Here is a 16,249-nt window from a genome sequence, read left to right as displayed (position 1 = left end):
ATCATTAGAAAGTGTTTGTGAAGTTTAATCATTTTGCTGATTATGTTTTGGCTAGAAAACCTGAAAGAATTCATAATTTGTGTGTTGTGTGGGAAACTTGTGTATTGTCTGGATACTGTTTAACTTCATTAAATCATTCCTCTGTTAATTAAACTGCAGTAAATTCATATGTCAGACTCTCCAATACAAGCACATGCTTCCTGCATACACATATATATGCAGAGGTGGGAGACCTCATGAGGTCTTGCTTCTGCAAAGCCGCTAAGCAGAGCTGCTGCCTCAGCTCCTTGTGAGAGAAGCCAAGGAAAGAGGCACTAATGGTACCACCCCCATGTGCGGCAGAAGTTCAGGTCTAAAGGAAGTTTCATTATGGTGGTTGAAACCCAGAGGTCCCTGTAGAAGTCATACACGCTCTGTGAGGAGCAAACATAAACAAGCTGATGTCTGAATGAAGCTTGTGCTCTGCAGTGTTCCTGGTGTTAAGTGTATCTCTTGTCTAACAGATGCAGACAGGCAAGATTCTATCAATCTCTTTCTGGGAGTATTCAAGCCTACAGAAGGAAAACCACATCTCTGGGAACTTCCCACTGATTTTTATTTGCATCACAAGAACACCCTCAGTCTGTCACAGATCAGGCGAAGGTATTTTGCTGTTCGTTTTTCTGTTTGGTATTGTTCTAATGAACTTGAAAAAATGTGTTGTTAACAAAATAATTTGGTCAGCCTGTCAAACGCTTGCTTACTGTTTTTTAAAAAATCCCAGAACACCCAGACCTTGAAGAGATTACCAAAACTGTTGGATGTTGGTGTTTTGAAGGTTTTGGTTTAGTATGTTGTTTTCTTTTTCTACTAGAAAAAAGGCATTTCATTTAATATAAGTTTCTATCATGCAGTGTGAAAGGCCTTCAATATTTTACCAAAATACAGTTACCAATGTCTCATTAAGCAATATGCAAGTGTATTTTTTGATGGTTAGATTTAGTAAATTGTTGTATTTGAGATTAGGTGATGAGGATAACTTTTTGTGTGTGTGTAATGCACTTAGTCTGCAGCTGTGTATACCGAGATGCCCATGATTTTCTACCACCTTTTCAGCCATGTCTAGACTATTTTTCTTCATTTACATTCCACTGTAGTTGCGCTGTAAGATGTAGAAGTAATAGCGCTAAAGTATAAAGATTTTAAAGTAATTTAGAGCACTTCACAATATGGCATAATTTTAAGGATTATAAATACTGTGTGTAAGGGAATAAAAAAAATCCATTTTAAGAAAAAAAACAGTACTACTTGTTAGCTAAACCATCTCTCTTGGGAACTGTGCTGTTTGTGTCTTTGTTCATTCTGTGAGTCTTAAAGCTCTATTACGAATGGTAGATCCGAATATCTGAATTTAGGTTTTTGTCTGGGGAAAATTGCAAGGTTTAAACAGTGCATTCATGCCCTGTTGACTACTTATTCCATTAAACCATTGTGGCAGCTGGCATGTTATATGACCATTTTTAAATTTCAGTCCTTTTGTATTGCCTCCTGTGGCTTCTATGGATGCTAGCTCATCTCAGCTATACAGCCAAGTGCTGTTTCATGCACACATGAAGCATGCAACTTTAATTTTGTTGCCTACTGGTTCTGAACATTATGTCAAAAATTAATTCATCTGATATATTCAAATATACGAATGTCCTGGTCTCCCTGTCATCATTTACTTTGTAAAACTGTGTCTGTTAGTCACAGATACTGTTCTCAAATGAGGTGGAACATTTAAAAAAAATAAATTGATGGTATTCTTCATTTATTTGTTAATTATTCATTCTGTCCAGAATTTCTTCTGAGCGCTTATAATATACAACCAGATGTCTTCTTATACGAACAAAATGACACCTCCATCTAATAAGTAGTAAGGTGAAAAATGCTCTTCTAAGTAATTTTTGGTTTCTATCAAACTGTTGGACAAATTCTTTGTATAACTTCTTCCTGCCTCTCTGTGCAGTGCCTCTTTTGTATTCCTTAGTCACAGCAACAAAGGAAATAATGAAAACTCATAATGAAATCAAGGATAGAGGAAGAAGGAAGATGTTGTTTCCTGTCATTGAAACATCTTTTTACTATCTGTGCATTTCCTATATTGTATTTGTCTCTCCCTCAGAATGAAGAGCTTTCATAATGAGTTTCATATACTACTTTTTATATAATTTGTAATTCACATGAAAGGACAGTGAATATGGAAAAGGAGACTTTCTGTTACCATATTACGTACCATTTCTGAAAAAAATGCCCAGCAAAACTGGGTACGTCTGCACAGTTTCTGAAAGTACTGGATAAAATGGCTTGCTAGCATGACCTGATACAGTGCTGCAAGAGGAGATGGGACTGTCAGGTGTAACTCATTCCTTTCTTTCTCTGACATATATAGTTGATATGATTGAAGTGTGCTGCCCTGCCTGTTCTCCACCATTTGTTAAGTCCCACTAACAGGTCTACCTCTGGGCATGGTGCACGATGCTTTTACAGCCCTTACAATATTGTTAATACATACATATTTGAAATAAAAAATCAATGAAGATAAATGTTTTTCTTTTCATCTGAAGCAATGAAACAGAAGAAACTATCAGAATAATTTAGAAAGGATATTAAAGTAAATTTTGATGTGCAGAAGTCAGCTGCTTTGTCAGTCTTCTGATTTTATTATCATTAACCTTCATTTCTTCATACCCTTATCCTAAATTTTAGGATCTGAATGACAAGTGGTGGGTGGAGTACGGGGTGATTATTTTTTTTTTTTTGAAAACCAAAACAAGAGAAATATGTAAATATCTTCTATGTGTACTGAGAACTTTCTGTACTGTAGAGGTAGGCACCTAATACAAACCATTCTTGCCTCTATACCTGTATTGACATTCATGTGTTTTAAATTTCATTACCTGAGAGCAGAATAGTAGGAAGGATGCCTGTTGAAATAAATCCTATATCCACACTTGATTTATAAAGTAATGCTTACTGAAGTGACATTCTGTGGCTGGATAGTTGTTGTTATGTGTAAACGTTTAGACTGGATACAAATCAAACCTGCTCTATCAATTGAGTGTCTGTTTTTCCTGTACAGTTATACTTACTGGTGGACAACAGGTGTACTACAGCATTTACCTCTTCCTTTTGATGAAGGTAGGAACTACATTTGCTCCTTGCCTTAACAGTGTATCTCACAAAAAGAAGTTTTAGTCACAAATGCTTTTTAACTGCTTTAGATCCCCAATCTGAAGAAAAAATAAATGTTTCAGTAGTGATTGCTAAATACCTTCTTTGTTTATTCCCCCTTCCACCTACCCCCAGTAAACTATGATTTTTTAACTGCAGGATGCAAGGCACCTAACTGGCTAAAACTTGACCTCCATATGTTTATGTGTTGAGGGTGCACTTCTTTTTTTTTTTTTTTTTTTAACTTATTAACTTATATTTAGCATATATTTATAGTCCATGGTGGTCGTTACATTAGCTGGTGTGTTTTATTTCTCCAGGATACTGTTTTATTAGGAATTGTTGTCATGGAGGGAAATCAATTTATGGTGGTTGATCATGCATATTTATTAAAGATGTTCTATGCATCTTCTTCATGTCATATTTTCTTGTCTTAGAGGGAAATAGGCTGAGAAAGTTGGGGCTGTTCAGCCTGGAGAAGAGAAGGCTGAGTGGAGACCTCATAGCAGCCTTCCAGTATCTGAAGGGGAGCTGTAGGGGTGCTGGGGAGGGACTCTTCATTAGGGACTATAGTGACAGGACAAGGGGTAATGGGTTAAAACTTAAACAGGGGAAGTTTAGATTGGATATAAGGAGGAAATTCTTTCCTGTTAGGGTGGTGAGGCACTGGAATGGGTTGGCCAGGGAAGTTGTGATGCTCTATCCCTGACGTTGTTCAAGGTCAGGTTGGACAGAGCCTTAGGTGACATGGTTTAGTGTGAGGTGTCCCTGCCCATGGCAGGGGGGTTGGAACTAGATGATCTTAAGGTCCTTTCCAGCCCTAACTATTCTATGATTCTATGAATATGTCTGTAGGAAAATGCCCGTTAGGGTGGCTAGGTAAGGAGGCTGCTGTTTGTTTAGAATTTGCAGAGTCAGTAATTGTTAGTATAAAGATTATTTTGTTTTTCTTTTCCCCAGTGGCATGTCCTGAAAACAGACGCAAGTTGACAGTGAAGAAATTCCACAAGTATGAAGAGGAAATTGATATACACAACGAGTTTTTTCGGCCATATGAGTTGAGCAGTTTTGATGAGACCTTTTGCTTGGCAATGACGAACTCTACACGGTATATTGGGTTCTTTTGTGACTATAAATCTTTAACTGGAAGTTGATTTGGTGTGAATTAACTGTACATTTGATGTATTTGGTTACATCTGCGTAAGAGGAGTTTTGGCAACTGTTTGTTTTCTGGGGACTTTTTTTAAGATAAAAATTTAGAAAACGTAGAAACTAAATCACAGTACTGAAATGGGAATGCTACTGTAAAAAAATTCGAATAAGATAGCATTTAAGTTTCCAGTTATTTTCCATTAGGGGATACCAAATGTTTGGGCACTTGGCTGAGAAATGAGCTTTTCTCTGTGGACTCGGATCGCAGAGGCTTCCTTCAAAGCAATTATTTTCTAATTGTTTGGCTTTCATTTTACAATTGTTTTCTTCAGTTCATCAGCTTCTCACAGCTGGCCAGATAGTTTTGGTTGTGGTTTTGTTTTGTTGTTGGCAGCAATCAGATGGATATTCTGAGAATAATCTTAATCACACTTTAGCTAAAGTCTTCCAGGCAGGTTATGTTTCATGTAGCTTTTTGACCCAATTTGGGTGTTGGCAGCATTTTGAAAACAATATAGCAGAGTTACAGGGCTTCTTCATCAGGGGAATGGAGCAGATTGCTCGAGCCTCCTTGACAAGTGGTAATGTTTGCAGTTGTTTCATGGGACTAAATGCAACTGAAAGCTTTTTAAATTCCTGGGGGGTAATATTTACATGACTCTTAACTGGTAATGATGAAGTTAGAACTTGATGTTTATTTTATATATATATATATATATACATATATATATATATATTTATTTTTTTTTTTTTTTAATTCAGAGGGAGATGTTAGATCGTGGCTCTTCCACGAAGTTTTAAAACTTCCACTTATGAACAGTTATTCCTTTCTTTTTTGCCAGAGACTTTATGCCTAAGAATGTGGGGATTGATCCAAGTCCATTTACTGTTCGTAAACCTGATGAAACTGGAAAATCAGTGTTGGAGTAAGTCCAAAATACAAAATTTTGTTCTAGTTTTAATAGTAGTGAAGTAGTAATGCAAATATATAAACTCTTTGTGTGTGTCTTTGCAGCATATTTTCTGTTACATGGGAAATAAGTCATTGGTGTTATAGTGTAGAATTGTATACTTTGAAAATCATATCAAATTTGAGATTCTTACTTGACACTGGGAATTCTTTATTCAGACTTGTTTAATCTTTTCTGTTTTCTTATACTCTAAGTGAAACCTGTGAGAAAAGTTTATCTAGAATAAAGATAAAGAGGTTATTAAAATTTGATCATCCTGTGTAATCATTATAATACTAGTGGCAACTGTATTTTCTATTGGAGATGACAGGAAAAAAAAAGTTCATTTTGAATAATAGAACATAACCCAAACCAGCAATAAATGCCAATGCCAATTTCAACATAGTTGTTGATAAAAAATGTTATTAAAATATTTACAGATAACACTATATAAAATAATTCACCAACAGTTATTTGCACAAATGAATGTTTCATTTAGCTGCATCCTGAACTTGCTTTGTTACTTTATGCATTCTATTGTCGTGTTTGGTCTGCTGGACCACAAAAGGGCTATGCAGATTACTCCTGAACCAATTCATTCTCTCTTTCTTTAAGGAAACCTTTTGCCAGTAATGACTAAACTTTGCTGTCACAACATTATAAGTTCATCTGAAAACTTGTTGTTCTGCAAAAGGCCACAAAATTTGACTGTCTCATAAATAACATCTGTTGTGCCTTGACCCCGAGGGACTCACTGTCAATAAATGTTGAGAGTAGACTATGCTCATCACTAGTAGAACCTGATTTCATGCTACTGATGGGAATACTCTGGGAATAAGCAGAACGACTGTTCAGCAGTTCTACAGTTTATTTTTGCTAAGAATTGTGAGTTTATGGATACTTTTGAGGATAAGCTTTATTCTTCTGCATTGATATAATGTCAGATTTTGGGTTATCTAATTTCTCGACAGATATTCCATTAAATACTTGACCATTATACATTTTTCTCAGGCACTTTGCTTCAGGCCCTCCGCTGTGATTTTTAGGGTTTTTTACCAGGTAGAGAATCAGCTAGATCAAAGCCATGTTCCAGGGCTCCTTGGGTATTGCTCCTAAGGCTTCTCATGCATTGGCTGTGCAGTGGGGTAAGATATCGCTTCAGTTGTCCACCTTACCTATATTTAGCTCTTGGCAGACGTGGTATCTTTGCCTTTGTAAGTGTTCTGTTTCCCCAGGGCAATTAGATTTTGGCCACCTTCTGAGTATGTGTTGAGGGTGGGGCTATCACTTTTACCTGTATTTGACTACCTGCTTCATTCTGCAGCTCTCAGAAAGGACTATTTTTCTTGTGACCTCTACCTCATTTAGAAAAGCAGGGAAGATAACCTTAATTTTCTCTAAAAAGAATGCAGTATGTCTTCATAGCTGTCTGTAAATTTCAGTCTAAGGGGATGTCAGTTTCTGCATAACTAGAAACTAAACTTACCTCTAGTGTTTTCTCCCTTAAGGTATTTGTTCAATCTGTAGGAATTATTCTGATATATTAAAGTCCTTGTGGGCAGGGTATGCTCTCAGATCAAGAACCTTTGGGAGGATTCTCCTACTTGCTTGTGTGTGTTCCTAAAGCCTATAGAGTTTAGCTAGTTCACTACAGGGATAAATTGCTGTATGAGTTGGACTGCAAGGGGTGGAGTTCTTGTGACAGTCATGATATGCTCCACTAGAGCTCAGATGATACTGGTGACCTCCATGCATTTGCTGATTAGAACATTAGACCTACAATTCAAAACAGCATTTGCACCAAACTGCATGCTGTTGTCAAAGGCTTTTAGCAAGCTGCTGTCTTCCTTTAGAGCTTTCCTTCAGAGTACATCACACACAGTGTCAGTGTATATATGGACAATCACCTCAGTGAGGAGGTGTGGATTCCCTGTTTCCAGAACGTATTTGTGTAAAATATATTAATTGCCTGTCTTCCAGTCCCTCTTTCTCCAGAGTCCCTGAAAGACTGTGACAGTGTCTAAGAGGAAAGTGCAGCTACATACCCATCTATGAGCAGTAGGAAAGGATATAGAGGATTAAGGGTGGTACAATTTCTGATATGTAGAATAATGTGTACCTTTCAGTTTGTACAGTTAAACCCAGTGTTAGTCTACTGAATATAGATGCTGTATCTTGAGCAATTTTTGCAAATAAGGCAGCTCTTTATATTGCCTAGAATTTCTAGAGGGAGAAGTACATGGCACATAAGGAAACGCTGCTGATTAAAAAACTCAATTGAGGGGAGAGATATGGAAAAGGAAGGGGGAAAAGTGACATTATGATTTAGACTTTGGGGCCCCAGATTAAGAAAGCCAAAAAGTGAAACTTTTTCCCAGATCAAATCCAAAGATGTTACGTCTCAATTAATTTTTATTCCTTTTTATTCATTCAGTCTGGGGAAGGGATTTAAATAAGAAATCAGAGAATTGGTGGAGAAAAGCTGACGTGATCCTTTGAGCTTTCTTCAAATGCTCTGAAATAAGAAGAGATTGAAGAAAAGTAAATCAATTGGGGGTTTCAAAAGATTAGCAAGAAATTGCTCCAGAGAATGGAACTCATTTCCCCAAATAAGATTGTAACCAAAATTGGGAATTTTAAATACTTGTTAATATCACACTAATTTCATAAATACACACTGCTTTTCATAACAGGAGCAAAAGTAATAGAGAAGAAACTGTGCTGCAGCGGAAAACAGCTGCTAGTGCTCCTCCACCCCCAAGTGAAGAAGCAGTTTCAAGTAGTTCTGAAGATGATTCTGGGACAGACAAAGAAGATGAAGGTGCTGTGTCACAGCGTTCAACTCCAGTAAAAGTGACTGATGCAGGAGACAATACAAAAATCACAGAGGTAAGAAATTATTGTAGCAGGCAAGAAGGTTAATCATGGACTTAAAATTCACATTTCCTTAAAGAAAATCCCCACTAAATGTTATAGAATGGTCAGAAGTAAAGCACTGAGAAATTAAGCGAAAAAGGTCTCCAGTGTAATTTCTTTGTGTAGATATGTGATCATGAGATGCTCGAATTTGAGATCCTCAAGACAGTGAGAAGAGCGTGCAGCAAGCTCACTGCCCTGGACTTCAGAAGAGCAGACTTTGGCCTCTTCAGGACCCTGCTTAGTAAGGTTCCATGGGATACAGCCCTAGAGGGCAGGGAGGACCAAGACTCTTGGTTGATACTCAAGGATCACCTGCTACAAGCTCAGGAGTGTTGCATCCCAACTAGAAGGAAGTGCAGCAGGAGAGTCAGGAGACCTCCTTGGATGGATAAGGAGCTCCTGAGGAAAATTCAATTGAAAAAAGAGGCTTATAGTAAGTGGAAGCAAGGACAGGTGGCATGGGAAGAGTACAGGGATGTTGTCCAGGAAGCGAGGGACCAGGTTAGGAAAGCTAAGGCCCAGTTAGAATTAAACCTAGCTAGAGGTATTAAAGGTAACAGGAAGGGACCCTACAAGTACATAGCAAATAAAAAACAGACTAGGGAGAAGGTAGGCCCCCGCAGGAAGCTATAAGGAGAACTGGCTACCCTGGATTTGGAGAAGGCTGAGGTTCTGAATGACTTCTTTGCCTCAGTCTTCACTGGCAAAGGCTCTGACTGCACCACCCAAGTCTTGGAAGGCAGATGCAGGGACTGTGAGAATGAAGACCTTGGGCCCACTGTAGGAAAGGATCTGGTTCGAGACCATCTTAAGAACTTGAATGTGCACAAATCCATGGGACCTGATGAGATCCATCTGTGGGTCCTGAAGGAACTGTCCATCATATTTGAGAAATCATGGCAGTCAGGTGAAGTTCCCGACAACTGGAAAAAGGGAAATATAACCCCCATTTTCAAGAAGGGGAAAATGGATGACCTGGGGAATTACAGACCAGTCAGTCTCACCTCTGTGCCTGGCAAAATCTTGGAGCAGATTCTCCTGGAGGGCATCCTAAGGCACATGAAATCAACAAGGTGCTTGGTGACAACCCACTGAGGGGAAATCCTGCCTGACCAATTTGGTGGCCTTCTATGATGGGGCGACAGAACTGATGGACAGGGGTAGAGCAGTTGATGTCATTTACCTGGACTTGTGGAAAGCATTCGACACTGTCCCACACGACATCCTTGTCTCTAAATTGGAGAGACATCAATTTGCTGAATGGACCACTTGGTGGATAAAGAACTGTCTGGATGGCCGCACACAAAGAGTTGTGGTCAATGGCTCAATGTCCGGCTGGAGACCAGTAACGAGTGGTGTCCCTCAAGGATTGGTGTTGGGACCGGTCTTGTTCAACGTCTTTGTCGCTGGCATGGACAGTGGGATTGAGTGCGCCCTCAGCAAGTTTGCCGATGACACCAAGCTGTGTGGTTCGGTTGATACGCTGGAGGGAAGGAATGCCATCCAGAGGGACCTTGACACACTTGTGAGGTGGGCTGATGCCAACCTCATGAAGTTTAACCCTGCCAAGTGCAAGGTCCTACACCTGGGTCGGAGCAATCCTAGGCACAGCTAAAGGTTGGGCAGAGAAGAGATTCAGAGCAGCCCTGTGGAGAAGGACTTGGGGGTGTTGGTTGATGAGGAAATAAACATGAGCCAGCTTCAGTGTGTGCTTGCAGCCCAGAAAGCCAACTGTATCCTGGGAGCATCAAAAGCAGCATGACCAGCAGGTCGAAGGTAGTGATCCTGCCCCTCTACTCTGCTCTTGTGAGACCTCACCTGGAGTATTGTGTGCAGTTCTGGTGTCCTCAACATAAAAAGGACATGGAACTGTTGGAACAAGTCCAGAGGAGGGCCACGAGGATGATCAGGGGACTGGAGCCCCTCCCATATGAAGACAGGCTGAGGAAGTTGGGGCTGTTCAGCCTGGAGAAGAGAAGGCTGCATGGAGAGCTCATAGCAGCCTTCCAGTATCTGAAGGTGGCCTATAGGGATGCTGGGGATGGACTCTTCATTAGAGACTGTAGTGATAGGACAAGGGGTAACAGGTTCAAACTTAAACAGGGGAAGTTTAGGTTGGATATAAGAAGGAAATTCTTTCCTGTGAGGGTGGTGAGGCACTGGAATAGGTTGCCCAAGGGAGGTTGTGAATGCTCCATCCCTGACAGTGTTCAGGACAAGGTTGGACGAGGCCTTGGGTGATATGACTTGGCGTAAGGTGTCCCCGCCCATGGCAGGGAGGTTTGAACTAGATGATCTTAAGGTCCTTTCCAACCCTAATTATTCTGTGATTCTATTCTATGATTCTATATTAGCACAACTGCTTTTAAAACTTTGCTGTTATTGTTACTGTGCAATAGTGAAACATAGCAAAAAATAACATTTTAAAAAAAATTCCCTGGTGTATAAAACTATTGCAGTTGCAATCCCTTTAGTGCTGATTTGTATGAAAATATTAATTTGTAATTCATGTAACATTACTTCAAAATCTTTCCTATAGGTATCCATTTCGGCTACCTCTGAAAATGTCTTAGCGAAAGGGTATGCTAATGGCGACTATACAGATTTGGAAAATACTTGCTGTATTTTGGGTTTGTTGTTTTTTTTTTTTCCTGTTTGTAGTTTTGGGTTTTTTAGTCGCAAGTAATTTAAATGGTTATAGTGCTGTGCTTGTACACATTATCACTTTTAAAGAAACATCAGTATTTATGACCTCAGTCAGTGTAAAATGCCATGTCTGATAATCAACAGAGAATAAAACTACCTTTTTTCTACTACAATTCAAATTTTCATTCTATTCAGTCTTTAGCCTAGGGTTATGTATTCTTAGATAATGCATTTTTCAGCCTTCTGTAGAGCACTGTCTTCTTCCTAACCTTAATAAAGCATTTTCAATGAAATAACTAAGAAAGTGTAGTATTATTTTGGGCAATTTGGCTTAATTGTCATGCCAGTACAAGTACATTTGTTTCTGTCTGTGCAAGATACTTTCTCTGGAAATTTTTCATTATCTCTGAATAACAGAGTACCCGGCAGAGCAAGTGTTTGTTGTTTATTTTCTTTAACAAAAATCTAACCTGAAATTTTATTCTTGATTCTTACCATTGCGCAAGTGCTCATGTCAGTTTTTCTATCTGTATGTTGAACACAATTCAACACTCAGACCTAAGGTACCTTTTTTAGATTTTTAAGATGCTTAAATGAAAGATGCATGTAAAAACAAAGTAAGATTTAAGATAGTATTGAATTTTAATGGCTTACAATTGGGTGAGCTATTCTTATTGTTTCAGTAATGCACGTGAACAAATATTTTCCTATTTATTAGCACATTTTCATGCATTGAATTTTAGTTATAATTTGCATTATTAATTTTTGTCATTGCTTATTAAGGTTGCAGTGCTGAAAAGTATTACCTATTCAGTTATGATGAATTGCTGCGTTAGCAATTAACTTGGGTTATTGCTAATGTCCGCCTGCCCATTGTAAATCTATTCTCTTCAAAAGTTCAAAGCTTCTCTTAGATGCATTATTTTTGAGGGCATAGTACTTATGGAAGCTTTCTTTTCAGGAAGAACCCAAACAGGTAGTTTCTTTCTGTTCACATCTCACAGAAGTCAATAATAAAATGCTTTAGTACTTGTGGTCAGCACATATGTTTCTAAAGTTGTTCTTTGACTTTGGATCTTTTTAAATGAGAAGAAAAATATTTTTACAGTTGACTTGCAGTCACATGTCTTGTCAGTAAACCCCCTCAGTTCAACACTGAATCATTCGACATTGTTAGTGAAGCATTGCATATGCATTGGATCCTTGTTATGATTGACTGACATGATTTTGTAATGTATGAAATAAAAATAGTTTTGTTCAACCTGAGGTTTGTAATTATTTCAGAACTGACAGCAGGAAATGTGAAGGCAAATGTGGGAGCATGTTTGGAATGAATATGATTTATTCTATATTAAGTTCCAACACAGCAGAATTTAATACCTACATCATTATATCTATCCTACAAATATAGTTTATGCTACTAATATGTTGTTTTATCTGATGTTATCTTTCAAGAATCCTTTCCTTTATTTGTTGAACAAATGTTTTGAATATTATTTTTAACTAAGAAAAACCCACAAAAAAAAAAACCACAATCAATCAAACAAACCCAATCAAACACATGCACAAGCCAAGATTACTGTGGATATGAGAAACTTATTTGGTTTTGCCTGCACTTTTGAAAATATTTTCAAGTTTAGAAAGAATTCTTTGCTTGAAACCAAACATTTCTTTGAATATTGTTATGACATTCTCAGTATGAACCTTTCTTCTTATGTTCCAGAATGTAGTGCAATCAACAAAAGATGTGTATGGAGTCAATCTTTCAGATGTTCCTTCAGAAGAGGATCTCACAATATACACTAGGTGAGATAAATTTCCAGTGGTAATCAGTAAAACATAATTGGAGCTAGTTAAATGTAGCTTGTCAAAGTGTTGCTCTAGATTACATTTATTTAAATTATAAATTTTAGACATATTTGGATATATGCACTTTTCTGTTTGTAAAATCAAACTCTTTTCAGATGTCTGTGTTGATTCTAATTTCAGTGAAAGTTATGGAGATGTCTCTGAATGCAAAATTTGGAACTTCAGTCGAATGAAGGATGCTTCAGTAGAAATACGTATCACTTAATATAGTTCTAGAAATTAATAAATTCCATATGAGGAGTGGTTTCATGGTTCTAAGCTGTGTAATCTGGGGGTTTTTTGCAGTTTTCAAATGTTGAATTATGCCCGTTCATATCGGTCATTTGTGAAATAGCCTCTTCTATAAAAATGCATGCAAACCAGGAGAAGTTAAGTCTCTTTTAACACAACACATCTCTACAAATAGGACATTAACTGTCAGCCTTTCCTCAAATTTAAATGGTTGTGTGACTTTGGTCAAGGAAAATTACTTTTCTGAATAATATGTAGCCCTTTTTCTTGAATTGTTTTGGCCTTTGAGCTTGAAATAGAAAAATTGTGGGTTTTATATGGAGATCTTGGGACTGTTACAAAATATATGGCAGGTTATGAGGAGAAAAGTTGAGAAAATTGGTCAGAATAACTCACACTGTAGAAGCATGGATATCGAAGTGACAGATATTTGCAGTGTAAGTTTCAGGAGAGGGGGAAGTCCGTTTGGCCCTTGTCATTATTGGAGTTCCGTGAAATAATGAAGCGCAAGTATATGCGGCATGTGGGTTTACGTGTGCCTCTGTGTGTGTGTATATATATACATGCACAGCACTAAGCATAGTGTGCGTGATAATGTGCTCTTAAACACCGCATTGTGAACAGCCACTTGCTTTTAATAAATGGATATGTAAATTCAAAGCATACGTACTGGAAGTGAGTAATATACAGCAAAGCACAAGACAAAACGCAGCTCCTAAGGTGGTCTGGCAAATCCCCACTCAGCTTATACACTTTGAGGTAAACTGCTAAAGTGTGAGGCCACATGCTGTGCAACACCTGCAGGCTCTCCTCAGGAGCTGGGAGCTGCTAGCTTACTGTGAGCAGTTGGAGGTAGGTGTTGGTGGGAAATCATCAAGGTATTACCTCTGAGCTCCAGCTACACAAAAACTGGTTCTATTCAAGGGTAACTTGGTGTTTTATCCTCTACAAGACAGTTATCACCACTCCTGCAGGAGCCATGAAACTGTCAGCTCCCCAGGAGTGATCAGCAAATTAATGGTATGCTTCTCCAAGAAAAAGCAGTGACTCCCATTGTATCAGGAGTGCTGTTCTCTGAATTTAACGCCGTAGAGAGTGCTGGCTATGTGTTGCCATTGTTAAAAGATGCGCATTTAATACTATTGTTCTTACATTCTTTCCTTGATATCAGTATCTCACATTCTTTCCTCAGTATTTTGACTGAAGTCAAAAAGAAGCTGGTTTAATTTTTATTTTTTTTTGTTAAATGAGAAATCAGTTTGAACCTTTTGAATTAGCTCAAACCAAAACTGAACTAGAATAATTTCAGCAATAGATGAACTAGAATGGAATCAAAAAGTTACTTGTTCAATTCCCTGGTGGAGGAGATTCTTTATTGTACTGTAATCTTTTTCTTTAAAAATTAGTCAGAATAATGGAATTTCAATCCTGGAGATCACTTGGAGAAATTCAGATCCAATTCGAAGAGCCTTTTAATTCCTAAAGGTTTATTCTGCTGTTACCAAGAGAGCGATCGCCAGTGCAAGACACCAGAAATGCAAAACAATAACATTTGCTTAATAAACCAATGCTTCAAACACCTGTTTAGATTGTACAATTAATGGAGTTTGAGGAAAGGGGTGTAAGAAAACTAACATGTTGAGAAAAACACTGTATGGTGAACACTTGTGAGGCATGCGTTGAAAGGGGCTTGTATACATTTGTTTTCATTTTCTAATGTCTAATAGCAGTTATTACCTTTTTTTACTTGTAATCTCTTCAACTTGTGAAGGAAGTTTTAATTCACTAGGGTATCTTCTCATTTAGTGTTATGTGAGGGTTAATCCTTAGTTCATTAAGCCTCTCAAAACATTTTTTTCCTTTTTATTTGAAAGTCTTTTTCTGTTAATTTTTCTTTAGTGGGAGATACTCCTCTTGCACTTTTTAGTTCAGTGAAATTCCCATTTCTGTCTATTTCCCACATGCTGAGTAATTTGAAGATAGTAGAATCATGGAATCACATAGAACAGTTAGGGTTGGAAAGGACCTTAAGATCATCTAGTTCTAACCCCCCTGCCATGGGCAGGGACACCTCACACTAAACCATATCACCCAAGGCTCTGTCCAACCTGGTCTTGAACACTGCCAGGGATGGAGCATTCACAACCTCCCTGGGCAACCCATTCCAGTGCCTCACCACCCTAACAGGAAAGAATTTCCTCCTTACATCCAATCTAAACTTCCCCTGTTTAAGTTTTAACTTGTTACCCCTTGTCCTATCACTACAGTCTCTAATGAAGAGTCTATCTCCAGCATCCCTATAGGCTCCCTTCAGATACTGGAAGGCTGCTATGAGGTCTCCACTCAGCCTTCTCTTCTCCAGGCTGAACAGCCCCAACTTTCTCAGCCTGTCTTCATATGGGAGGTGCTCCAGTCCCCTGATCATCCTCGTGGCCCTTCTCTGGACTTGTTCCAACAGTTCCATGTCCTTTTTATGTTGAGGACACCAAAACTGCACACAATACTCCAGGTGAGGTCTCACAAGAGCAGGGTAGAGGGGCAGGATCATCTCCTTTGAGCTGCTGGTCACGCTCCTTTTGATGCAGCCCAGGATACAGTTGGCTTTCTGGGCTGTAAGCGCACACTGCCAGCTCATGTTCATTTTCTCATCAACCAAGACCTCCAAGTCCTTCTCCACAGGGCTGCTCTGAATCTCTTCTCTGCCCAACCTGTAGCTGTGCCTGGGATTGCTCTGACCCAGGTGTAGGACCTTGCACTTGGCATTGTTAGACTTCATCTGATTGGCATCAGCCCACCTCACAAGCGTGTCGAGGTCCCTCTGGATGGCATTCCTTCCCTCCAGCCTATCAGCTGAACCATGATAGTACTCTTGAATAGGGCTGAGGAGGATGTTTCTCATTATCTCTTAAATTTTTAAGTTTCCTTACGCCTCTAACTTTGGTTCTTTATTTTTAACCACTAGAAAATGGATGCCAATGTGTCAATTACCGTTTGGTGTACTGCATAGTTATTGTTCTGCAAATGGCCTAGTGAGAGCTGGTGTCTACTACAAGTCACTTTATGCAGATGAACAGCTTTGTGACAACATCCAGAATTGCAGCTACTTCCCATTTAATCATTTTTCAGGCTGGACATTCAGTCTATTGTTACAGTAACACTGTAAACTTCATGGGGGCTTTTTAGCTCCCCATCCATATCAAGACAAAAAAAGATTGCATTTATTTTGTTTTTCTCAAATAATGCTGGTTTAAAAAATATATGGCAATTACAGATTCTTTACCTCTTTTAGC

At 38.6% G+C, this 16,249-nt stretch overlaps 1 protein-coding gene across 1 annotated transcript in view; it reads left to right on the top strand.

Annotated features, from left to right (window-relative positions):
- Window positions 1–16,249, top strand: part of FIG4 (FIG4 phosphoinositide 5-phosphatase) — a 70,508-nt gene that overhangs the window by 41,377 nt on the left and 12,882 nt on the right. The window contains exons 17-22 of the mRNA XM_062632541.1: window positions 504–642; window positions 3,101–3,159; window positions 4,153–4,300; window positions 5,187–5,270; window positions 7,988–8,183; window positions 12,583–12,665. Coding sequence (XP_062488525.1) covers window positions 504–642; window positions 3,101–3,159; window positions 4,153–4,300; window positions 5,187–5,270; window positions 7,988–8,183; window positions 12,583–12,665 — 709 coding nt within the window. The remainder of the gene's footprint in view (window positions 1–503; window positions 643–3,100; window positions 3,160–4,152; window positions 4,301–5,186; window positions 5,271–7,987; window positions 8,184–12,582; window positions 12,666–16,249) is intronic.

This window comes from Pezoporus occidentalis, unplaced genomic scaffold (genome assembly GCF_034315485.1).
Source record: "Pezoporus occidentalis ecotype Australia unplaced genomic scaffold, CSIRO_AGI_Poc_V1 ctg39, whole genome shotgun sequence".
NCBI lineage: Eukaryota > Metazoa > Chordata > Aves > Psittaciformes > Psittacidae > Pezoporus > Pezoporus occidentalis.
Note: the sequence above shows the minus strand (reverse complement) of the source record. Positions and strands in the feature narration are given on the sequence as shown.